Consider the following 24,968-nt stretch of genomic DNA (forward strand, 5'->3'; position numbering starts at 1 on the left):
AGAGGGAGAAGCAGGCTCCCTGCAGAGCAAGGAGCCCAATGTGGGGCTCCATCCCAGGACCCTGGGATCATGACCTGAGGGGAAGGCAGACGCTTAACCGACTGAGCCACTCAGGTGCCTCCTTCCTTCCTTCCTTCCTTCCTTCCTTCCTTTCTTCTTTCGTTTTCTGGTAAAACATATTTACCATAAAATTAACCTTTTTTTTTTAAAGATTTTTATTTATTTATTTGACAGAGAGAGAGATAGTGAGAGCAGGAACACAAGCAGGGGGAGTGGGAGAGGGAGAAGCAGGCTTCCCGCTGAGCAGGGAGCCCGACGCGAGGCTCGATCCCAGGACTCTGGGATCATGACCTGAGCCGAAGGCAGACGCTTAACGACTGAGCCACCGAGGCGCCCAAAATTAACCATTTTTAGGGACGAGCCCCACATCAGTCTCCCTGCTCTACGGGGAGCCTTCTTCTCCCTCTGCCTCTCTCTCTGTCTCTCGTGAATAAATAAATAAAATCTTTTAAAAAATTAATCATTTTAAGAACACAGTTCAGTGAGATTAAGTACATTCACATCATTGTACAACCACTTCCCTATCCATCTCCAGAACTTTTCAGCCATCTCAAATTGAACCCATTAAACAATAACCCCCATCCGTCCCTCTCTCCCTCCCCACCCCTAAGCTCTGGTGACCACTATTCTACTTTCTGTCTCTATGAGTTTGTGATTCTAGGTATCTAATATAAGTGGAGTCATATAATATTTGTCCTCTTGTGTCTGGTTTATTTCCCTTAGCATAATGTCCTCAAGGTAGAATGTATCAGAATTTCATCCTTTTTAAGGCTGAATAATATTGTATGTGTATATATAACATTTTGTTTCTCCATTCATCCATTGGTGGACATTTGGGTTTTTTTCCCCTTTTAGCTATTGTAAATAATGCTGCTATAAACATTGGTGTGCAAATATCTGAGTCCCTGCTTTCAGTTCTTTTGGGCTTATACCTCGAAGTGGAATTACTGGATCAGATGGTAATTCTGTATTTCATTTTTTAAGGAACCACCATACTGTCTTCCACAGTGGCTGCGCCATTTCACATTCCCACCAGCAGCGCACAAGTGTTTCAATTTCTGCACAGCCTCACCAACACTTGTTATTTTCTTCTTTAAAAAAAAAAAAAAAAATCCACCCAAATGGGTGTAAAATGGTTACCCTCTTTCTTTCTTACCCTATGGGATACTTAGCCACTTCTGATTCAGTTTTCCTCCTTCCCTCTGTCTCTTTCATTCTTCATCTGATATTTGTTGAGCATCTCCTATGTGCCAAGCTCAGTGCTAAACACTGGGGATATTGTGGTCAATAAGACAGGTGTCGGGGGCACCTGGGTGTCTCATTCGATTAAGCGTCTGCCTTCAGCTCCGGTCCTGATCTTGGGGTCCTGATAACGAGCCCTGCAATCAGGCTGTCTGCTCAGCGGGACATCTGCTTCTCCCTCTCCCTCTGTGCTCTCTCTCTTGCTCTCACTTTCTCTCAAGTAAATAAATAAAATCTTAAAAAAATAAAATAAGATGGCTGTGGTCCCCACCCCTCAAGGAGGAAGCGTAATCTCTTCAGTGTTGTTTGAGCAAATGAATGCCATTCTGTGCTACAGAAGTCAATATTGACCTGTCAAAGGATCTCTGTAAGTCCTTAACAGTAAAGGTGGGAAGGATCAGCTTCCACCTTCTACTCCTTGGAGACGAAGAATTTATGGTCATTGAGCAAAGAGTACATTACAGCAACTCTTTGACCCCCAAGGGGAAGGGGAGTTGGAAGCTAAGCTATATTAAAAGTTTGAAAGAAGCAGTGAGTGAGGGGAGGGCAGCCTCAGCAGCGGGACACTGATGCTGAGAAGCTTAGCAAACCACAGAAGTGTGTGGAGGGTCAGGTAGTAGCTTGAGAAGGAACTGGACTGTTTGGCTCAGAGCAGAGGGAATTGAAGGAGGCTCTAACTTGTCAATGTCTCAAAGAGCGCAAAATGTAGAAGGCCTGCACTTGCAGTGAGGGTAGAACCCAAGCCCAAGATGGTTCTTCTGTATACCTTTTCATTCATTCCCTCATTCATTCCACTCATTCATGCAACAAAGTCTTATTTTACACTTTTCCGGTGCCAGGCTTTGCCAGGGTACTGAGTATAATTTGGTGAGCAAAGCAGTTTGGTTCCTGCCTCTGTGAGTCTCATAGCCTAGTGAAGGAGCCAAGCAAATGAACAAGAAATCAAATGCATGTAACATTGCAAATGGTAAGAATGCTATGAGGGGTAGAACAGGGTACGATAAGATGATCTTGGGAGGGAGGTGTTCAGGAAATAAGTGATTGTGAAAGACTTCTCTGCACAGGTGACATTCAGGCTGAGGCCTAAGGGATAGGAAGATGTTGGTCATCGGGAGAGCATTCCACACAGTGGCCAATGTGTGCAAGGGTTCCATGGTGGGAAATAGCCAGACATGTTCAAGGAATGGAAAGGAGGCCATTGGGCCAGAGCATTCGCTTTCATCTGAGGTGCAACTGGAAGCAATTGAAGGGTTTTTAAGTGGGAAAGAAAACAGATATGACTTATGTCTAAAAATGATTACTCTGGCTCCTTTAGAGAAAGTGAATTGAAGGAGGCAAAGGTGGATGCTGGGGAACCGGTCGAGGGCCATTACAGTGGTCCGAGTGAGAAAGTTTGTGGTTGGAACCCAAGTTTGGGGAGTGGATGGACTTAAGATCTATTTTGGAGTTAGAGTCTCCAGGATTGAATGATGGGTTGTTGAGGGGGAAATGAGGGAGAAGGAGGAATACAGACCAAGCCCTAGGGTTGTGTGCATAGAGGGAACATTAATGGAAATGAAAGGTGGGAAGAGCAGTAACTCTGGGGGAACCAAAATCAAGAGTGAGGTTTGGATAGGTTACATGCCTGGTTGCCATCCAAGTAGAAATGTCAAGTAAGTAGTTGTATCTGGAGCACAGAGGAGAGATCTGGGCTAGGAAAATAAATTTGGGAGCCAGGGAAAGATGAAATTGCCTAAAGAGTACAGCAAGTGAAGAAAAGCAAGCCCAGGACTGAGCTTTGGGAAGGGCAGGCCCCTCCAACATTTACCAGCGAAATGGAAGAGGAGGAAAAGGCAGTAAGATGGGAATGCCAAGAGAGGGCAGCATCATGGAAACCAAAAGAGGGGGTACTTCGAAAAGATAAGGAGTCGACTCTATTAAATGTTCCTGAGATGTCAAGTAAGAGAGAGACAAAAAGTGATCTTTGGGGAGAAACATGGAGATCATGCGTGACCTTGAAGAATACAGTCGGGGGGGGAAAGGGGGAGGCAGGTGCCGGTGGGTGGCATCCTAACTGTTGGGGTCGCTCGGCTTTGCTGTGATCTCTGGGAAGCCATGAAACCTTTGGGCATCAGCAAACGGTGAGGTGAGGAGGGTCTTTTGTGGCTGATCGAGAGGACCTGATGCCTCAGAAACTCAGGCAGGCAGAGTGTTCTATGTCTCCTGCCTCTGACTGGTGTATGGGAAGCTCAAGCTTCCCAAACCTGACAAGACGGTGCAGGGGTTCGAGGATCCTTGGAAACATCCTCCTCCAGCTTCTGCTAACTAACCTGTTTCCCTCTCCCCCTGCCTCTTCCCCTCCAGGACACTTCACAGCCATGGTGTGGAAGAATACAAAGAAGATGGGAGTGGGGAAGGCATCTGCAAGTGACGGGTCTTCCTTTGTGGTGGCCCGATACTTCCCAGCAGGGAATGTCGTCAACCAGGGCTTCTTTGAAGAAAATGTCTTGCCTCCAAAGAAGTAATTCATTAAATGTAATGGGAATGTGGCAGACTTAACATGGATACGAAGTGCCTAGAACAACAAAAACTCAGCTGTGTGTCTGTCCCTGCGGGTGTATGTGCTTGTGTGTGTGATGCATGTGAGTGTGTCTTGCACATGCACTTGGATATACCCTTCTGTATGAACTTATTCTTATCAAAAGGAATGAGCCTATGAAGCCTTTACCCTGATGGTTCCCTAGACCACAATTATTTGGACGCAGGGGGGGAAAGAATCAATTTTAAAACTTTTTTTTTTTTTTTAAGCAAACTTCTTTTGTACATTTCTTATAACATCCATCCCTGGGCTTTTTCTATTCCAAATGTTTGTGATGCTTCGAGGTGAAGTTCATTTTATGTGATCTTCATGCATTGTAATCTACTTTTGGTAGATATGTGAGATTATTAAACTCTCATTTACATGTAACATAAAACAGCTTTAAGCACGTAAATATAGAGCAGCTTCCATTGGAAACATGGGACAGGCAGGAACTGCATTTCACAGAATGATTGGGATTGCTCAGTTGTAAGACATGATGTCATCTGCATGCCTCCTGGAATTCTCTGATGGGAATGCCAAAGAACAAATGGAGAGAAAAGTTGCACTTCCTTGCATTTTCTATCTTTAAATAGCAAAGTACGACTACCACCACTGCCCTTGCCCTCCTCCCACCTTTTTTCTTAAAATCCTCTGGCACCTCAGAGCTCGGTATGTGCCTCCTGCTTTCTGGGGCCTGGGTCTGAAAGTCACCCCTCCCCCACCTCGGCGAGGTGGCCCAGGGCCCGTTCGGGGAGGAAGCCCCTCACGCTGCCCGGGCTCTCGGCCAAGCGTCTGACCGATGAGGTCAGCGAGCGTGGGGTGAGTGTGAGCTCACCAGGGCCCCCGGAGGAAGCCCTCGGCCTCTGGCCTGCCCTTGCACACAGGGTGGGAGCCCCAGCCTGTTCGGCAGCCGTGGCAGCAGCTGCGCCCTGCTCCCTGCTGGGGTGTGTGACAGGCCCAAGGGTTCCAGGGAGACAGCCCACGTGGGGGCTTAGACTCGCCAGTTTGCCTCTTTGTTTTGCCTCACACCCTACAAAGTTCCCCTAACGATTTCACGTGGTCCGCGTGGGAGGAACCGACCCAGACGCCCAGCTGGGTGTCCTGAAAGCATGGCCTGTCCAAGCGCTAAGACGGCCGGGGTGGGAGTTAGGAGGCTGCCGCCCTAGGGTCAGTCGGAGCAGGCCAGTCAGGGAACGTGCTTCCCGAAGGTCTGCGCTGCACTGTGAACACAGCCTCGTGCTGTGCCCTTCACTTCACCCAGGGATAGTGACTGAGACAACAATAAAGTTTTCTTCTTTTGTGTAACATCTTCCATGTCGTTCATGCCCGATTCTTGATTGGTGACTAAGGTAATCATAACTCTCAGTTCCTGTCTTAGGTAACTCAGGCTTCCCAGTACGTCCGACCTCTCCCCTGTACCTTGCGCCCCTTTGGCAGCTACGTTTTGATCCGTGTGACCTACCCTCACACGGCTGACTGGACTGAAGTGGACATGTGATCCAAGGGCAGCCAATCCCTGGGCTGGCCACGGACCAGGAATTTGAGCTAAGAAATGAGCAGGGAGTTTGCCAGTGGAACTAAAAAAATTAGGATGCCATGAGTCTGAGTTAGGGCCCTGGCCAGCCAGAACTATATGCAAGCCAACTTGCCAGTTGAAAATAAGTGGAAGTGAGAAAGCCAGTGTTAGAGGAACAAAAGAGGTGGCGCTTCTGAGCTTTCCAGCTCTGGGCCCAATCCGCGTATCGTTAAAACATACCCCTCGTCTTCAGGGCTTCCCAGCAAAAGGATATGTCAACTGATGTTCCCCAGAAGGTTGGAATATGAGGGTCCCCTCCCCGAGGGAGTCTTCTTAAGCCAAAAATGCTGAGCTGGGCCGGGAGTGGAGGGTGGGTGGAGTAAAAAGACTGGGCTGAGGCCACACCTAGGCAGCCACCATGAGCAACAGGGACTGAATGATGAGTCAGTGGACTTCCTGGTGGCTCCTGGGGAGACCTTGCACGAAATACACATACACAACCAGGGGGTGGACACTGGCATGCAGCCAAGCTCTTGAGGCTGGCATCTGTTTCCTCAGTTGGCTGGAGAAAGATAAAAGCTGACCAGAAGAGCTTTCTAGGCTGAAGAAAAGCCAGGCAACAAAGCTGGCTGAGCAGGTGGGCACTAATTTTACTTCTTCAATGGATTTCTTTCTTTCTTTTTTTTTTTTAAAGATTTTTATTTATTTATTCATGAGCGACAGAGAGAGAGAGAGGCAGAGGGAGAAGCAGGCTCCCAAGGAGCAGAGAGCCCGATGAGGGACTCGATCCTAGGACCCTGGGGTCATGACCTGAGCCGAAGGCAGACGCTCAACCATCTGAGCCACCCAGGCGCCCTCTTCAATGGATTTCTTAAAGACAGCAACTCCCACAGTTCAATTAGAGCAGAGGACAAGCCAGACTGCCAGCTCTCCTTTGTAGCCAGAGAACCGAGGAAGGAATCGGGGACCCCAGCTCCAAGCTCTAGCCCTGTGCTCTCAGAGTTGTGCTCCCTTCCCCACTCTGGGCTGCAGTCTGTCCAGCTGTACAAGGTCTGGCACATGGAGTTAAGTCTACTGGACCTTCTCAGGTCCATGACACCCCCTATGCCCAACTTTCTCAACTGGAGAGACCTTCCTGCCCTGGTGGTCTGGCGCTTGAAACAAAAGCAAAGGGGCCCAGCCTACTCCACCAAAGTGCCCCAGGACGTGGGGGCCAAGGGGCAGATGCAACAACAGGCCTGACCCCACCCATGCTCTACTCTTGGTTGGAATGCCCCAGGAGGTGAGGTCGGCCAGCCTCTAGCCAGGGCAGGCCTAGATGCCAATAGGAATGAAAAAGTGTCTGGTATCAACACCAAGAGGTCTCACCTGTGCCTAAATTGCTGCCACCCCTCGCGAGATCAGGGCTGGCGAAGCCTTGAGAGCTCAGTTAATCTCACATGGAGAAAACAGAGAAGAACCCACCCAGACCACACAGCTAGTCTGGTGCAGAGGCTGAAATCTAAGCCTTTTCATGGGGAAAACAGAAGTTCTTAGCTTTGTGCAGAGATCTGGCAAGAGACTGAGGGCCTCTATACCATTCAGGAATCAAGGTGAACAGATTCAGCATTAAAACATAAGTACTTTGGGGCGCCTGGGTGGCTCAGTCGTTAGGCGTCTGCCTTCGGCTCCGCTCATGGTTCCAGGGTCCTGGGATCGAGCCCCTCTTCGGGAAGCCTGCTTCTCCCTCTCCCACTCCCCCTGCTTGTGTTCCTTCTCTTGCTGTGTCTCTTTCTGTCAAATAAATAAATAATATCTTTTTTTTTGAAAGATTTTATTTATTTATTTGAGAGAAAGAATGAGAGAGAGAGCATGAGAGGGGTGAGGGTCAGAGGGAGGAGCAGACTCGCTGCTAAGCAGGGAGCCCGATGCGGGACTCGATCCGGGACTCCAGGATCATGACCTGAGCCGAAGGCAGTCGCTTAACCAACTGAGCCACCCAGGCGCCCCATAAATAAATAATATCTTAAAAAAACAAAAAACGTTAAGTGCTTTTGAAGTTTTCAAGTTGCCAAATCCCCAAAGAAAAAGCCAGGTCGGAAATGGAAGAATGAGGTACAGAGACGCTGAATGATCACCTGGCTAAGCCAGGGAAGGAAAGAGCAGGCGGGCTCCCATTCCCCAAGCGTCAGGCGCCACTCTTCCTTGTAGGGGCGCTAAGGACGACCTAAGGGTCAGGGGTGGCGCTTGGGGCCCAGGTCCTCTCGGTACCATGTGGCCATCGCCGCAAAGGCCTTCGAGTTGAGCCCCTTGCCGGGAGCCCCCCAAGGCTGGTCCGGGGTGGGGCCCCTGGGCTCTCCCACTCTCGGCAGAAGCCGTCCGCCCTCCGTGGGGGCTCCGGCTGACCCTTAGCCCTTCCTCGGCACGGGCACTCCCGGAAGCCCACGCCCGCGCGGGGGCGGCGGAATCTCCAGGCACCCCACCCGGCGGGGGGCCCAGGGGTGACGCCCCGAGTCAGAGTCGGCTTGTCTGCCGGGCTCCGCACCCCACCTGTAAAGCGGGCACAGGCGGCTTTTTGGTGAACGTGGGAGGCCCTGCCACGGGCATTCCAGTCGCCGCGGGCGGCCGGACGCGAGGGAGCCCTGCGGCCAGGGGGCCGGGGAGGCTGGGAGCGGGCGTTGCTGTCCCCGCGGGGAGGGGCTGCGGCGGGCGAGCGCAGGGGGCGCGGCCGCCGGGGCCTGCGAGCCCGAGATGGCTCTCCAGCTCCACCGCGTGGCCGGATGAGGCTGGCGGAGCCCGCCCAAACGGGGCGGGATTCCCGAGGGATTCCAGACTCCCCACCACCACCAAACACCAACCAGACGACACAACAGGCATTTACGTACAAAGGGAGCAGCCAAGGACACCGGCGCTGGGTGAACTAAGATGGTATCAATAAAGTAACGGCAGCTAACATTTACTGAACGTTTACTACAAGCCAAACATTGTTACTTAACGCGCTCTCATCATTATCTCATTTAAATTCTTAATAATCTTCGAAGCGGGTACTATTACTCCCATGTCACAGATGAGGAAACTGAGGTTTAGAGAGTCTGAGCCACTTGTCCAAGTCGACGTTTGATGGAGAGAGCTGACCCACCACAGCCCCCAAAGTTGCATGACCACAGATTTGAAAATGTGGACAGGGTGCCTGGGTGGCTCAGTCGTTAAGCGTCTGCCTTCGGCTCAGGTCATGATCCCAGTGTCCGGGGATCGAGCCCCGCATCGGGCTCCCTGCTTGGCAGGAAGCCTGCTTCTCCCTCTCCCACTCCCCCTGCTTGTGTTCCTGCTCTAGCTATCTCTCTCTCTGTCAAATAAATAAATAAAATCTTTAAAAAAAAAAGAAAGAAAAAAAATGTGGACAGAAGGTCCCACTTTGCTGTGGAACTGAAATCATCAGGGCTTCAGAGGTGCTCCCACCCCCCGTGTGTGGCTCACTCCTCTATCCCTACTCAGCCAGTGGCCTCTACACCTCCCTCTATTTTATTTTTTTAAAGATTTTATTTATTTATTTGCGAGAGAGAATGAGAGAGAGCACATGAGAGGGGTTAGGGTCAGAGGGAGAAGCAGACTCCCCGTGGAGCAGGGAGCCCGTTGAGGGACTCGATTCAGGGACTCCAGGATCATGACCTGAGCCAAAGGCAGTCGCTTAACCAACTGAGCCACCCAGGCGCCCATCTCCTTCTATTTTAAAGAAGAGTGGTGTCCATGGCTACAGAGTTCAGAAGGCAAAGGACAGAGCCTGAAATTCTTCTCTGATGGCCAGGAGCCTTGGCAGAGAAAGGTACCTAGAGGCCTGAGAATCAGAGACTGGGGAGAGTTAGGTAGTTAGGAGCTTCCTGGAAAGATGAAGAGTACTGAGTTATAGAAGGCTTGGCTTCCATGGCCTGGTCTGATTCCAACCTGCTGTGTGATCTTGGGCAAGTTCCTTCTCTTCTCTGGGCTTGTTTCCCTCCTGTACATGTAAGGATCCTTCTAGATCCAAAAATCTTATCTTCCCCCACTTTCCCCTTTTCCCTTCCTATACCACCCCCACCCAGACTGGCTCCGACATTCCAAAAATAGCCTTGAACTGAGTTTTAAAAGCGCCAGGTAAGAGCTGCAACCCATCTCTGAGATTCTCCTGAGCTCTGGGCCCAGGGCTTTAAATCCTGGCAGGGTATCTAGCCTTGGCAGGTTGGAGCCATCAGAGGGGAGAAAGGTCCTGTGCCTCTGAGAAAGGCCTCAGGGACTGGCATTGTGATGACCTCATCCATTCTATGACATCACCCTCTCTCCCAGCCCCCCTCCTCCCTGATCAACTACTCTGCAAACAACCATCAATCTGAATCCCAAAGGCCTGAGAACGTCTGTTCTCCAGTACCTGCTGCTGATCTTCTGCCTCAGCCAGCAAGAAGCACCATGAAATTGGAATTCACGGAGAAAAACTACAACAGCTTTGTGCTGCAGAACCTGAACAAACAGAGGAAACGCAAAGAGTACTGGGACATGGCCCTGACTGTGGACCACCATGTTTTCTTTGCACATCGCAACGTGCTGGCTGCTGTCTCCCCACTGGTGAAGAGCCTCATCTCCAGCAATGACATGAAGACCACCGATGAGCTCTTCATCACCATTGACCCCAACTACCTGAGTCCGGCCACGGTGGACCAGCTCCTGGACTACTTCTACAGTGGCAAGGTGGTGATCTCGGAGCAGAACGTGGAGGAGCTCCTTCGCGGGGCCCAGTATTTCAACACACCACGCCTTCGAATCCACTGTAACGACTTCCTGATTAAGTCCATCCGCCGTGCGAACTGCTTGCGCTACCTCTTCTTGGCTGAGTTGTTTGAGCTCAAAGAGGTATCAGACTTGGCCTACTCTGGCATTCGTGACAACTTCCACTACTGGGCCAGTCCTGAGGGCTGTATGCACTTCATGCGCTGTCCACCTGTCATCTTTGGCCGCCTGCTCCGAGATGAAAACTTGCATGTGCTCAATGAGGACCAGGCTCTCAGCGCACTCATCAATTGGGTGTACTTCCGGAAGGATGAGCGGGAGAAGTATTTCAAGAAGTTCTTCAACTACATCAATCTTAATGCTGTCTCCAACAAGACACTGATGTTTGCCAGCAACAAGTTGATGAGCATGGAGAACAGCTCAGCCCATGCAACCCTGATTGAGAGTGTCCTCATGGACCGAAAGCAGGAGAGGCCATCCAGCCTGTTGAGCTACCAGCGGAAAGGGGCCCTGCTTGATTCGGTGGTCATCCTGGGTGGCCAAAAGGCCCATGGCAAGTTCAATGATGGAGTGTTTGCCTACATCATCCAGGAGAACCTGTGGTTGAAGCTGTCAGAGATGCCCTATCGGGCGGCAGCACTTAGTGCCACTTCTGCTGGTCGCTACATCTACATCTCTGGTGGTACCACTGAGCAGATTTCTGGGCTGAAGACAGCTTGGCGGTATGACATGGATGACAACTCCTGGACCAAGTTGCCAGACCTGCCGATTGGGCTTGTCTTCCACACCATGGTGACCTGCGGGGGGACAGTGTACTCAGTGGGTGGGAGCATTGCTCCAAGGCGGTACGTCTCCAACATCTATCGCTATGATGAGCGCAAGGAGGCCTGGTGCCTGGCAGGGAAGATGAGCATCCCTATGGATGGCACAGCCGTGATCACCAAGGGTGACCGGAATCTGTACATTGTCACGGGGCGGTGCTTGGTGAAAGGCTATATTTCCCGGGTTGGAGTGGTGGACTGCTTTGACACCAACACTGGGGATGTGGTCCAGTGTATCACCTTCCCCATTGAGTTCAACCACCGGCCCCTGCTCTCTTTCCAGCAGGACAACATCCTCTGTGTACACAGCCACCGGCAGAGTGTGGAAATCAACCTGCAGAAGATAAAGGCCAACAAGACAACCACCTCGGTGCCTCTCTTGCCCAACAACTGCCCCTTAGATGTGTCCCATGCTATATGCTCCATTGGAGACAGCAGAGTGTTTGTATGTGGGGGCGTCACCACAGCCAGCGATGTCCAGACAAAGGACTACACCATCAACCCAAACGCCTACTTGTTGGACCAAAAGACAGGCGAGTGGAAGACCCTGGCCCCCCCACCGGAGGCACTGGACTGTCCTGCCTGCTGTCTAGCCAAGCTACCTTGCAAGATTCTTCAAAGGATTTAAACAACTTTTTCAGTGGGAGAATAAGTAAATGCATTATTATTCACAATTTAATGAGAGAGAGAGGAAGATGGCCTGTTGGTTCCTTCTTAGTGTTCCAGTCTGTTTGGCCCTGAAAGTGGAGATCCTGGGCTAGGGCTGCTCCCAGTGGGTGGAAATTCAGGGCGACTCTGTCATTGGAGGGATCCAAGCTGATGCTGGAATGGAGTCCCTGATGGGTGGGACTGAAGCATCTCCTGGGCACTGGCCAAGGTGGTGTCTGGAAAGCCCCCATTCTATCCCCTATAGTTCTCTCGCCGGCATCTGCTAGATGGACAGATAAAGTGTTTGCTTAGAGTTATGAAGCCTCAGGCTCCTCCAACACTCACTGCCCTCGAGTCTGTCCAGGAGGGCAGGGGAGGGCCAATCCCAGGTTTGGGACAGGAGGCTCATGGGCTGGGCTGGGGGGTGGGGGTGGAGAAAATGATGTGGGAAAGGCTCAGGGAGGGGGATAGCCGGAACCAAGCAGGCAGGGTCACTTGGCTGTTGTATTTGCCCACACAGCTGTGGTGTGTTGAGTCTTATTTGTGGGGAAGTTGGGGGGTTACTTACAACTGTTTTCAGTAAGCAAAGTACATCAGGAACTTTCTCGAGGAATACAGGGCCTGAGGGACTGGGAGTGAAAGAGAGATCAGTAAAGGGAGAAAAAAGAAGCCTATGCAGTAGTCCCCCCTTATCTGTGGTTTTACTTCCTGTGGTCAGCTGTTGTCCAGAAGCAGACGATCCTGCTTCCAACGAATCCGCGGAAGGCCGGTCTTAGCCCTACACTATGTCACAACGCCCCCATCATTCCCCTCACCTCATCTCTTCACATAGGCAGGTTGGCATCTCACATCGTTACAAGAAGGGGGAGTACAGCACAATGAGATGTTTTGAGAGAGCGGGAGAGGCCACATTCACATGACTTTATTACAGTAAATTGTTAAATTTGTTCTATTATTCATTATTGTTGTTATTCTCTCACTGTGCCTAATTTGTAAATTAAACTTTATCATAGGTGTGTGTGTACAGGAAAAAACCTAGTATATAGAGGGTTTGGCACTACTTGCAGTTTCAGGCAGCCACTAGGGGTCTTGGAACGGATCCCCTGCAGATAAGGGGGGACTACTGTATCTCTGTTGGGAAGAACCTTGGGGATGAGGTGAGAGGACAGGATGGTGTCGTAGCTGGGAGCATGGCCACTGGGGCTTAAAACCAGTTCCACCACCTGCTGGGTCATCCTGGCCAAACTACTTCAGGTCTCTGTGCCTTTGTTTCCTTATCTGCAGAAGAGAGAGAGTAAGAGTGCCTACCTCCTAGGGTGATGTGAAGCTTAAATGAGTTAATACATGCAGCATACCTAGGACGGTTCCTGGCATTATTACGGTGCTACAGGAGAACATTTTTTTTTTAAAGGAAAAAAAAGAAAAGAGTGTGGCAAGGGTCCAGGTTCTTGAGCCTTTATATCAAGTAAGGTCCCCTAAAAGGCTCTTAGAGACTCCCTCCCTCAAAGCCTTGGTGAGCTTTCCTCAATTCTAACTATCTCTGTTTCCCTTTCATCCAGTGGTGTACTAATCTATAATCCTCCACAACTGAGAAGAAAATTACCAAGTCCTTGAGAACCATATACGATCCTCATTTATCCACTCATTCATGAATTTACTTATTCATCTATTCATCAATTCTCACACACACACACACACACACACACACCCCATTCCCTGAGGCCTCTCTGTGCAGGTCCTTGTCCCAGGTGTTGGGGCCACAGGCATGACACAGACAATCCATGTCCCAGTAAGGGAGTATCTAGAGCAGTTCTGTGCAATAGAAATGTAACGCAAGCCACATATGTAATTTAAAGTTTTCTAGAAGCTTCACTACAAAAGTAAAAATAAATAGGTGAAATTACTTTTAATAATATATTTTATTTAACCCAATAGATCCAAATATTAAATAATCAGTGTAAACATTTATTAATGAGATATTTACATTTTTTTTTTTCATATTAAGTCTTTGGAATCGTGGGTATATTTTACACTTAGAGCACAAATGGATTTGGACTAACCAAATACATAAGGCTCCAGGAGGCTAGTGGCTACTGTATTATATCGTGCAGGACAGTTTAGATAGCTTCATGGCTCAAACCTGCTCCATCCCCTTCTTTTTCCCTCTCAGTCCTGTTCGACCTGCTCTGCATCATCTTCTTGACCTCTCTGCTGGGTGGCCACTTGCTTCAAAGCCCACCTTCTGCCCAAGTCTTACTTTGCTCCCTGAAAGTGAGGACCTTGGACTTCACAGCTGACCCTCTCTTTTCTGGAACCTCCCCACCTTTCTCACTTCTTCAGCGCAGGACAGGCCCCAGCTCTGCTGGCCTCACTGCCATTCTCCAGGTGGAAGTACAAAAGGGTCCTACAGATCCAAGCAACTCAGCCCAGCTGCCCCCACCCCCAGCCCACCAGGCTTATCTGACTCCGGATGCCATTCTCCACAGCTGATTCTCTAGCCCTCTCTGGTGTCCTGAGGCCCCACTCTTCTCCTCTCCTCTTTCTCAACAGCTTACCTCTCCTTCTGCCACCAGATCTCCAGAGAAAGAGAGGTCACATGATCTGAGCTCCACGAACAGTCCCACATCCACCAAAACTCTCTCCAGAGCTTCTGCTGCTTTCCTGCCTCTCAGAGGAAGCCGTGTCCTCCCAAGATTCAACGCCGATCCCCCTCCCCTGGCTCTCCATTTTGTCACCTCGCAGCTTCTCAGGACCCCTCAGTTCCTTCTCTCTATACATCCCCTTCCTGACTTTTTCTCTTTATTCCATAAATATTCTCAAGTTTCTCTTTTTCTGGAAACAAACCCTCTTCAGCTCTGAGGCCCACCTCTTGCTATCTGCCCATCTTTTTCCTCAGCTAAGTGTCCTAAATGTCTCTGCTCTCTGGCTCCATCTCTCATTTCCAGATCAATCTCTAAATAACTCAGTCTGTCTTCGGTTCCTACCATGCTACCAAACTGTCTCCTAACAACATTGTCCTCTTTGTCCTTTTCTCCATCGATTCTTTCCCTTGCAGTACTGGGCAGCATCGACCTCTCTTGCCTGTAGCAGAATCACTAGGATGCTTGCTAAAAAGGGAAATCTTTGGCATACCTAAGCCCTCCCCACATTAAAATTAGACCATAAGGCTGAAACATTCAAGGCTTAGCACCTTGAGGAGGCTGGCAGAGCCAAATGCCGGACTCAGAGTCAAAATCTTGGTTTTAGCTACAAGGGAAGCTTTAGCAATTCATAGCAGAGATTGTGGTCTTGAAAGACAAGGCTTTTGAACTACAACTCAGGTCTTCAAACTCAGGAACATGAAGTCTTTCCAAGGGTAATTCAGACATGCACAGTTTTTAGGGAATCGGTTTCCGGATCTTCAACTTTTTTCCTAAAATCAGTCTACCTGAGAATACACCTGTGGTGATTTCCTTCTAGTTCTCTTTTCCCACCTTCCCTTTCAAAATTATTCTTCAAACACCTTACACACACACACACACACACAAACACACACACAGCAACCTTTACCCATTCCACATCTTCCTAGGATGTCCTGCCTCACGATGCCACACAACGGTGTAAACGGAGGTCCATGAAGCCTCCTTTCATCAAGACACCAACAGCCAAAGAAGAGTTTGTTGTATTTTTCTGTCTTACTTTTACAGTATTTCTGTTAAGGTGTGAAGTCTGGTGTTAAAAACTGGGGTACTTTGGTCCAAGTTAGGTTGTTCAGAATAAATAGCATGATGGAATGATGACATATATTTTTTTTAAAGATTTTATTTATTTATTTGAGAGAGAGAGAGTGAGAGAGAGAGCCCAAGAGGGGGTAGGGTCAGAGGGAGAGCAGACCCCCTGCCGAGCAGGGAGCCTGACGTGGGACTCGATCCCAGGACTCCGGGATCATGACTTGAGCCGAAGGCAGTTGCTTAACCAACTGAGCCACCCAGGCACCCTGATGACATATTTTGAAAAGCTTTTTTATAGAGATATAATTCACCTACCATATAATTCAACCAAAGTGTACAATTCATTAGCTCTTAGTATATTCACAGAGTTGTATGATCATTATCACAATCAATTTTATAACCTTCTCATTACCCCAAAAAGAAACCTTGAACTTCTTAGTTGTCACTCTCTAACTCTCTTATCTTCCCAGCCCTAGGCAACTGCTAGTCTACTTTCTGTCTCTATGGATTAGCCCATCCAAGATGTTTCATAAAAATGGAATCATTCAGTATGTGACTTCTTACCTGGCTTCTTTCACTTAGCATAATGTTTGCAAGGTTCACCTATGTCGTGGCATGAGCCGTTACATCATTCCTTTTTACGGCTGAATAATATTCTACTGTATGGATATACCACATATTATTAATTCATTTATCAGTTAATTGATGGACATCTAGGACATTCATACCACTTCGTAGCTGGTATGAATAATGCTCTATGAACATTCATGTACCAGTTTTTGTGTTCACATGCATCTTCATTTCTGTTGGGTATATACCTCAGAGTAGAATTGTTGGATCCTGTGGTAACTCTATGTTTAAGTATTTCAGAAACTGCCAGACTGTTTTCAAAGCAGATCCATCATTTTACATTCCCACCTGCAATGTATGGCAGTTTCAACTTCTCCATGTCCTTGTCAACACTTCTTATTGTCTGTCTTTCCAAATACAGTCATCCTACTGGGAGCAAGTGGTATCTCATTGTGGTTTTGACTGACATTTCCCTGATGGCTAATGATGCTGGAGCATCTTTCCATGGGCTTATTTTATGAGAGCTGTTTAATAACCTTGCCCCTTCCACTCTGAGCTGTTGTCAGAGAAAGCATTCTTCCTGAAGAAGAGTTCTGTGAGGACAAAACAAAGACAGAGTGGCTCAGAAATATTGACAGCCGTAGTGTATGATTTCATTCTGGCCACAGAATCACGGCAAGTCTATGCTTTCCTACCTACCCATTTATTTTCGAATTAAATATTCAAGATTTGTTAAAAGTGTTTTAGAAAATACCTAGGACCAAGTATGCTTTGCATTTTCACTGTTCTCATTAGTGAGAAGGAGCTCCGTTATCCCACGTCTAGTTGCGTATTTTATACCATTTAAAGGATGACATAAAACATTCCACATTTACTTCCAAAAGATCGGTGTTACATCTTTACATCTTTGAACAAAAGTAAATATATCACATGTAAGTTAGAATGCTTATTGAGAAATTTCTTGTGTCATATAAGAAATATGACATGCTAAATAAACCCTTTTTATTGTGAATACAACACACAAAAGCAATGATACATATCTATATAGTTTAACAAATTATTGTAAATATTGTAAGTATCCATGTAACTACTATTGAGCACAAGAAATAGAGCATTGTCAAGACCTCAAAAGCTATATGGCCGCTTTCCTGATTATAATCTCTTTTCTCCCCTCTGACCTTTATGATAATATGTTCCTGACTTTTCTATATAGTTTTATTATCTACATAGGCATTTCTCATGTATAGATAAGTTCAACCTGTTTTTGGACTTCACAAGAAAATTGTACAGTATGAATTATCTTGTGCCTGGCCTCTTTTGCTCAAAATTATGTTTTATAATTTATCCATGTTGTTGTATGTAGATTTAGTTCCATCCATTTCACATCTGTATACTATTCTGTCATATGAATATGTCATTTTCCTTATCCATTCTCCTGTTAATGGACATCTGGGTTGTTTGCAGTTTGGGCGATTACAAACAATGTTGTTCTTGTGAGTGTATCTTGGTGTACATGTACCAAGTTTGTCTAGGGCATATACCTAGTAGTGGGATTGCTCTCTTATTTGTAAGATAATTTGCAAATTATTTTTGCAAAGTGTTTGTTAATTAACATTGTCATTTGCAGTATATGAGAACTTCTGTTGTTTTACACGCTTGCCAATACTTGGTATTGTCAGGCTTTTAAATTATAGCCAATTGGATATTAAGTGGTATCTCAATGTGTTCTTTTTTTTTTAAGATTTTATTTATTTGGGCGTACCTGGGTGGCTCAATCGTTAAGCGTCCGCCTTTGGCTCAGGTCATGATCTCAGGGTCCTGGGATCGAGCCCCGGATCAGGCTCCCTGCTCAGTGGGAAGCCTGCTTCTCCCTCTCCCACTCCCCTTGCTTGTGTTCCCTCCCTCGCTGTGTCTCTCTCTGTCAAATAAATAAATAAAATCTTAAAAAATATATATTTTATTTATTTGTCAGAGAGAGAGAGCAAGCACAAGCAGGGGAAGTGGCAGGCAGAGAGAGAAGCAGGCTCCTTGCCAAGGAGCCTGAGGCGGGACTCGGTCATGACCTGAGCCGAAGGCAGATGCTTAACTGACTGAGCCACCCAGGCATCCCTCAATGTGGTTTTGGTTTTTTTTTTTTTTAAGATTTATTTATTTATTTTAGAGGGAGGGAGAACTGGGGGAGGGGCAGAGGGACAGAATCTTCAAGCAGACTCCCCGCTGAGTGTGGACCCTGACACAGGGCTCAGTCCTATGACTCATGAGATCATGACCTGAGCCAAAATCACAAGTGGGTGCTTAACTGACAGCCACCCAGGTGTCCCTGGAATTCCTAATATATTCTGGATATGAGCCCTTTATCAGTTACATATGTGGTAAATATCTTCTTCCCCTCTGTGGCTTGTCTTTTCACTCTTCATGGTATATTTTAATTGTAATTAGTCCTCTTTGTCTTTTCCTTTTTGGTTACTGCTCTTTGATAATTGGAGAAAATATTCTCTCCCCTGGGGTCACAAGGTTCCCATGTGGATATATAACTGTCCAATCAACTTTCCACTTCTCTGCAGTGCGACCTTTGTTGTCAATCACATGTCCCTATAGAGAAATGTGTTTATGAGCTCTCTTAGTTCATTGGTCTATTTTTCTGATCTTATACCAATACCACAGGCAGCAGTTACTGACATTACCAAAGCTTTATCACATCCTACATAGTTTAGATTAGTAGAATTAGACCATCAAGATCCACAGAACACCTGTTGGGATTTTGGTTGTGATTGTGCTAAATTTATAGATCAGTTTAGGGAAATGTGATATATTTACAGTATCAATTTTTAAAATTCATGAACATGGTATATCTCTCCACTTTGGAGAGTCTTCTTTAATTTCTCTCAAAGTTTTATACTTCACTTTGTAGAGGTCTCACATACTTTTGTTAGATTTATTTTTAGGTACTTGACATTTAAAAATTCGTACACACACATGTAAGTATACTTTATAATATCCTTTTAAAAATTCATTTCCTCTTCTTATAGTTGGTATTTAGAAATATAGCTGGTTTTTGTATATTGATTTGTATTTAGCAAATTTAGGACATCTTTATGTATTCTGGATGTGAGCCCTTTATCAGTTGTACATGTGGTAAATATTTTCTCTCCACTAATATGAATCATGTAATATGAATATGTAAAACAAAACTACAAAACTTTTAGAAGAAAACATAGGAGAAAATATTTGTACCCTGGAGTTAAGCAAAGATTTCTTAGATATGACATCCAAAGCATGATCCATTTTAAAAATTGATAAATTGGACCTCATCAAAATGAAAAACTTTGGGCACCTGGGTGGCTCGGTCAGCTAAGCATCTGCCTTCAGCTCAGGTCATGATCCCAGGATCCTGGGATCAAGTCCCCTGATCCTTGCTCAGCTGGGAGGCTGCTTCTCCTTCTCCCTCTCCCTCTGCTTGTGCGCTGCTCCCCCTGCTTGTGTGCTCTCGCTCTCTCTCTCCCTCTGTCAAATAGGTAAATAAAATCTTTAAAAAAATGAAAAACTTTTGCTCTGGGAAAGATACTATTAAGAGCATGAAAAGACAAGCCACATATTGAAGAAAATATTTGCAAATCACCTATCTGGCAAAGGACTTGTATCCAGAATATGTAAATAATTTTTAAATAATTTATTTGTAGATATTTCTATACTTTCCAAATACACAATTATATTACATATAATGACTTTCTATTTCTTTAAGGAAATTTCCTCTATTCCAAGTTCACTAAGAGTTTTTATTGTGACAGTGAATGTTATCGAATATTTTTTTCTGCATCTAGTGAAATGAGCACAGGTTTTCATCTTTAATCTATTAATTAGGACAAGTCACTTTTATTAATTTGTCGATGCAGAACCATTCATTCCTGGTATAAACTTGCCTATGACATATAACATAGTTTTATATAAAATACTGTATATTTTTATATAATTACTAGACTTAGTAACTATAGAATTCCTTCTATATATTGCTGGATTTCATTTGCCATATAGTCACTCATTTTTATTTTACTTGTAAAATTATCATAGGAAGCTATCATAAATGGTATTTTAAAAATTTTAGTTTCTAACCACACATTGCTAGTATAGAGAAATATGATTGATTTTTGTGTGCTCACCATGTGTCTTGCAACTTGGCTAAACTCACTTATTAGTTTTAGGAGTGTTTTGGGTAGATTTCTTGAAATTTTCTAGTAGACAGTCACGTCATCTGCAAATAGGGACAACTTTATTCCTTCCTCTGCAATCTGTATGCCTTTTTTTAAATTAAGTTTTTAATTTTAATTCCAGTATAGTTAACATACAGAGTTATATTAGTTTCAGGTATACAATATTGTGATTTAACAATTCTATACATTACTCAGTGCTTATCATGATAAGTGTACTTTTAATCCCCTTCACCTATTTTACCCACCCTCCCTGCCCACCTCCCCTCCAATATGCCTTCTTTTTCTTTTTCTTATCTTACTATATTGGCTAGGACTTCCAATGCAATGTTGAACAGGAGTGGTGAAGGAATATTCTTTTTTTTTTTTTAAGTTTTTTAATTTATTAATTCGAGACACAGAGATACAGAGAGAGAGAATATGAGCAGGGGGAGAAGCAGAGGGAAGGGGAGAAGCAGGCCCCCCGCTGAGCAGGGAGCCCGATGTGGGGCTTGATCCCAGGACCCCGGGATCATGACCTGAGCCGAAGGCAGACGCTTAACAACTGAGCCACCTAGGCGCCCCGGTGAAGGAATATTCTTGACTTGTCACTAATCTGAGGGGAAAAACATTCAGTTTTCACCATTAATATGTCAAATTTATCATTAATATGATAGGTTTTTCATAGATGAGTCTTTATAATAAGTAGGTATTGAATTTTGTCAAAATTTTTTTCTGTGTAAATTACGTGATTTTTCTTCATTAGACCGTGAATGTGGTGGATTACATTGATTTGTTTTTCAAATATTGAACCAGTTTTGTATCCTGGGATAAACTCCATTTTGTCATGATATACTGTTCTTTTTAATATGTTGATGGATTCAATTTGCTAATACAGATCTTTCTCAACTTACAAGGGGGTTATGTCCTGATAAACCCATTGTAAGTTGACAATATCCAAGTCAAAAATGCATTTAATACACCTAACCTACCAAACATCTTAGCTTAGCCTGGCCTACCTTAAACATGCTCACTTACATTAGCCTGCAGGTGGAAAAAATCATCTAACACAAAGCCCATTTTATAATGAAGTGTTGAATATCTCATGTAATTTATTGGCTACTGAAAGTGAAACTCAGATTGGTTGTATGGGTACGAATGGTTCTAAGTATATCGGTTGTTTATTTTTGTGATCTGGAGCTACCACCACTAAGGAGTATTATACCACGTATCACTAGCCTGGGAAAAGATCAAAATACAAAATTCAAACAGTTTCTACTGAATGAGTATTGCTTTTGCACCATCATAAAGTTGAAAAATCATACATTGAACCATCATTAAGTTGGGGACTGTATTCTGTTGGGGGATTTTTGCATCTATGTTCTTAGGGGATATTGATCCATAGTTTTCTTTTTTTGGACTCCCTTTGTCTAGTTTTAGTACCAGAGTAATGCTTGCTTCATAAAATTAGTTGGGAAGTGTTCCCTTCTCTCTCTCTCTCTCTTTTTCAGGAGATATTGCTTAGAATTGGTGTTACGTCCTTAAATATTTGGTAGAACTGGCTGACAATACTATCTAGTCGTGGAGTTTTGTTTTGCTTTGTTGTTGTTGTTGTTGGTTTTTTATTTTGTTCTGTTCTGCTTTGTTGCTGTTGTTTTTTTTTTTGTTTTGGTTTGGTTTTTTTTTTTGCATTGGGGAGAGGTTTTTAACTACAAATTCGACTTTTTAGTCATAGGGCTATTCAGATTACCATTTCATCTTTGGTGAGTTTTGGTAGTTTGTAGCTTTCAGGAATTTGTCCATTTCACTTACATTGCCAAATTTATGTACACAGAGTGTTCATAATATTCTCTTATTATCCTTTTCATGTTGCAGAGTACTTCATGATGTCAGTAATTTGTGTCTTCTTTTCAGTCTTGCTAGAGATTTATTTTATTGATTTTTTTTCCAAGAACCAGCTTTTGATTTCATTTCTCTATTTCTCTGTTTTCAATTTTATTGATTTATACTCTTTATTGTTTCTTCTGCTTGCTTTGGGTTTATTTTGCTTTATTTTTAGTCTCTTAAAGTGGAAGCTTATTTACTTGAGACCTTTCTTCTTTTCTAATACTAGCATTTACTACTATAAATTTTACTCTAAAAACTACTTTAACTACATCCCACAAACTTATATTTGTATTTTCATTCATTCAGTTAAAAATATTTTTCTAATTTCCCTAGAGACTTGACTCATGGATTATTTAGAAGTGTTTTGTTTAATTTCCAAAGTTTTAGAATTTTCTTTGTGTCTTTCTGTTCATCATATCTACTTTAATTCCATTATGGTCAGAGAGCATACACTATTTTTTCCCAGTTCTTTTAATACTTGTTGAGGTTTGTTTTATGACCCCAGATATGATTTGTCTTGATGAATGTCCCATGTATACTTGGAAAAAAATGTATATCTAGTTATTGTTGAATAGAGTGTCCTATAAATGTCAATTAGGTCCAGTTGGTTGATGATGTTGTTCAGTTCTATATCCTTGTTGATTTTCTTTCTACTAGTTCTACAGATTTTTCTGAGTGTTGAAGTCCCCAACTATAATTGTGTATTTGTGTTTCTCCTTTTCATCCTGTCAGTTTTTGCATCATGTATTTTGAAGTAATTGTTGTTACTTACATACACATTTAGGATTTTAATGTTTTCTTGGTGAATTGACCCTTTTATCATTAGGTAATATACACCTTTATCCCCTGTTATTTTCCTTGCTTTGAGTCTACTTTGTCTGATATTAGTGTTTGCATGGTTTATCATTTTCCATCCTTTTACTTTTAATCTACCTGTATCATCCTGAAGTTTCTTGTAGATGACTATAATTGGTTCATATCTTGTTATTCTAACAAACTCTGATTTTTGTATTGGTGTGTTTAAAACAGTTACATTTAATGGCACTTATTGATATGTTTGGATTTAGGTCTATCATTTTATTTTTATTTTTATTTTAAAGATTTTATTTATTTGACAGAGAGAGCACAAGCAGAGGGAGAGAGAGGGAGAAGCAGGCTCCCTGCTGAGCAAGGAGCCCGATGTGGGACTCGATCCTAGGACCCTGGGATCATGCTGGGCCGAAGGCAGCTGCTTAACCGACTGAGCCACCCAGGCGGCCCGGTCTATCGTTTTATTATTCATTTTCCATTTTCCCCCTCTTTTGCATTCCTCTGCCTTCTTTCCTGCCTTCTTTTAGGTTATTTGAATATTTTTTAGTACTCCATTTTAATTTACTGTGTTTCGACAATATCTCTTTGTATAAAGTTTTTAGTGGTTTTTCTAGGGATTACAATATACATACTGAACTTCATAGTCTATTTAAAATTAATATTTTACTACTTCAAGTGGAATATAAAAACCTTACTCCATATAAGTCCCTTTACCTTTGCCCTTTATATTACAGTTATCTTGTACATTACATCTAACACATTGAAAACCCCATCAGACACTGATATTTTTTTGCTTTCAAATATCAAGCATATTTTTAAAAACTCAAGAGAAAAAGAATGGTCTATTATATTTACCCAGATGCTTATCATTTTTGTTGCTTTTCCTTCATTTCTGATGTTCTAGCTTTCATTTTGGTGTCATTTCCCTTCTCTGAAGAACTTCCTTTAGCCGTTCTTTTAGAGCATGTCAACTGGCCATGAATTCTCTTTCTTTTCCTTCTTCTGAGAATGTCTTTATTTTGTCTTCATTCCTGGAGGTTATTTTTACTGGATAGAAAATTCTGGCTTGATAGTTCCTTTTTTCAACACCTTAAAAACGTTGTGCCACCTCCTCTGGCCTTCATGGTTTCTTTTTTCTTTCTTTTTCTTTTTTTAAGATTTTATGTATGTATGTATGTATGTATGTATTTGAGAGAGAGAACATGAGTGAGGAGAGGGGCGAGGGAAAGAGAGAGAGAGAATTTCAAGCAGACTCCCACTGAGTGCGGGGCCAATCCCATGACCCCAAGATCATGACCTGAGGCCCCAAGATCACGACCTGAGCCAAAATCAAGAGTTGGATGCTTAACCGACTGCACCACCCAGGTGCCCCTGGCCTTCATGGTTTCTGACGAGATTTCAACATTCATTTAAATCATTGCTTCTCTGTCAGGAATGTGTTATTTTTGTCTGGCCACGTGGAAGATTTAGTTTCTTTAGTTTTCAGCAGCTTTATTATGATGTGTATGGGGACAAAATTCTTTGGTTTTATCTGGTTTGGAGTTCACAGAGCTTTTTGCATATGTAGATTTATGTCTTTTGCCAAATTTGGGGAGTTTTCAGCTGTTATTACTTCAAACATTTTTTCCAGCTCTGCACCCTTTTCTATTTCTGGAAGTCTGATGGAACAAATGCTGGACTTTTTTTATTGTTCCACAGGTCCCTGGGGATCTTTTTGGGTTTTATTTTTCCTCACTGTTTTCCAGACATATTTTTACTCATTGTTATGTTCACTTACTTTTCTCTCTGTCATCTCTACTCTGTTTTGGAATATATCCAGTGAGTTTTTAATTTCTGGGTTTTCTTACTTTCCAGTCCTAACATTTCCATTTTATTATTCTCTGTATTTTCTATTTCCTTAGTGAACCTTTCTAGTTATCCATTTGTTCCAACGGTGTTTACGATTCTTAGAGCATTTTTATAATAGCTGCTTTAAAGTCTTTGTCACATGATTCCAGTATCTAAGTTATCTTGGTATTGACATGTGTTGACTGTCTTTATTTGTGAGTTGAGATTTTCCTTATTCACATGCCAATTAATTATTCATCTGCCAAGTTTAAGAATATATGTTAAACGTTTTGAATGTTAGGTTATGAAACTCTGGCTCTTGTTTAAATCATATGAAGAATGTTGATATTTTTGTATTAGTATGCAATTGACCTAAATAGATTCAGGCCATAAGTT

At 44.3% G+C, this 24,968-nt stretch overlaps 2 protein-coding genes across 3 annotated transcripts in view; both read left to right on the top strand.

Annotated features, from left to right (window-relative positions):
* Positions 1 to 5,167, top strand: part of GLIPR2 (GLI pathogenesis related 2) — a 21,334-nt gene extending 16,167 nt beyond the window's left edge. For both annotated transcript variants that reach the window (XM_081803190.1, XM_081803189.1), the window contains one exon: positions 3,646 to 5,167. In XM_081803190.1, coding sequence (XP_081659316.1) covers positions 3,646 to 3,712 — 67 coding nt within the window. In that variant the 3' untranslated portion in view covers positions 3,713 to 5,167. The remainder of the gene's footprint in view (positions 1 to 3,645) is intronic.
* Positions 5,168 to 9,700: 4,533 nt separating this feature from the next.
* CCIN (calicin) lies at positions 9,701 to 12,001 on the top strand. The gene has a single exon (XM_006743726.2). The coding sequence runs from the start codon at positions 9,798 to 9,800 to the stop codon at positions 11,562 to 11,564; it is 1,767 nt and encodes a 588-aa protein (XP_006743789.1). The 5' UTR covers positions 9,701 to 9,797; the 3' UTR covers positions 11,565 to 12,001.
* Positions 12,002 to 24,968: the final 12,967 nt, after the last annotated feature.

Source organism: Leptonychotes weddellii, chromosome 14 (genome assembly GCF_054177405.1).
Source record: "Leptonychotes weddellii isolate Sample4059 chromosome 14, ASM5417740v2, whole genome shotgun sequence".
Classification (NCBI taxonomy): Eukaryota; Metazoa; Chordata; class Mammalia; order Carnivora; family Phocidae; genus Leptonychotes; species Leptonychotes weddellii.

Bases quoted from the DNA above. Each gene is read 5' to 3' on its own strand.
- CCIN (XM_006743726.2), top strand. From the start codon at position 9,798: ATGAAATTGGAATTCACGGAGAAAAACTACAACAGCTTTGTGCTGCAG.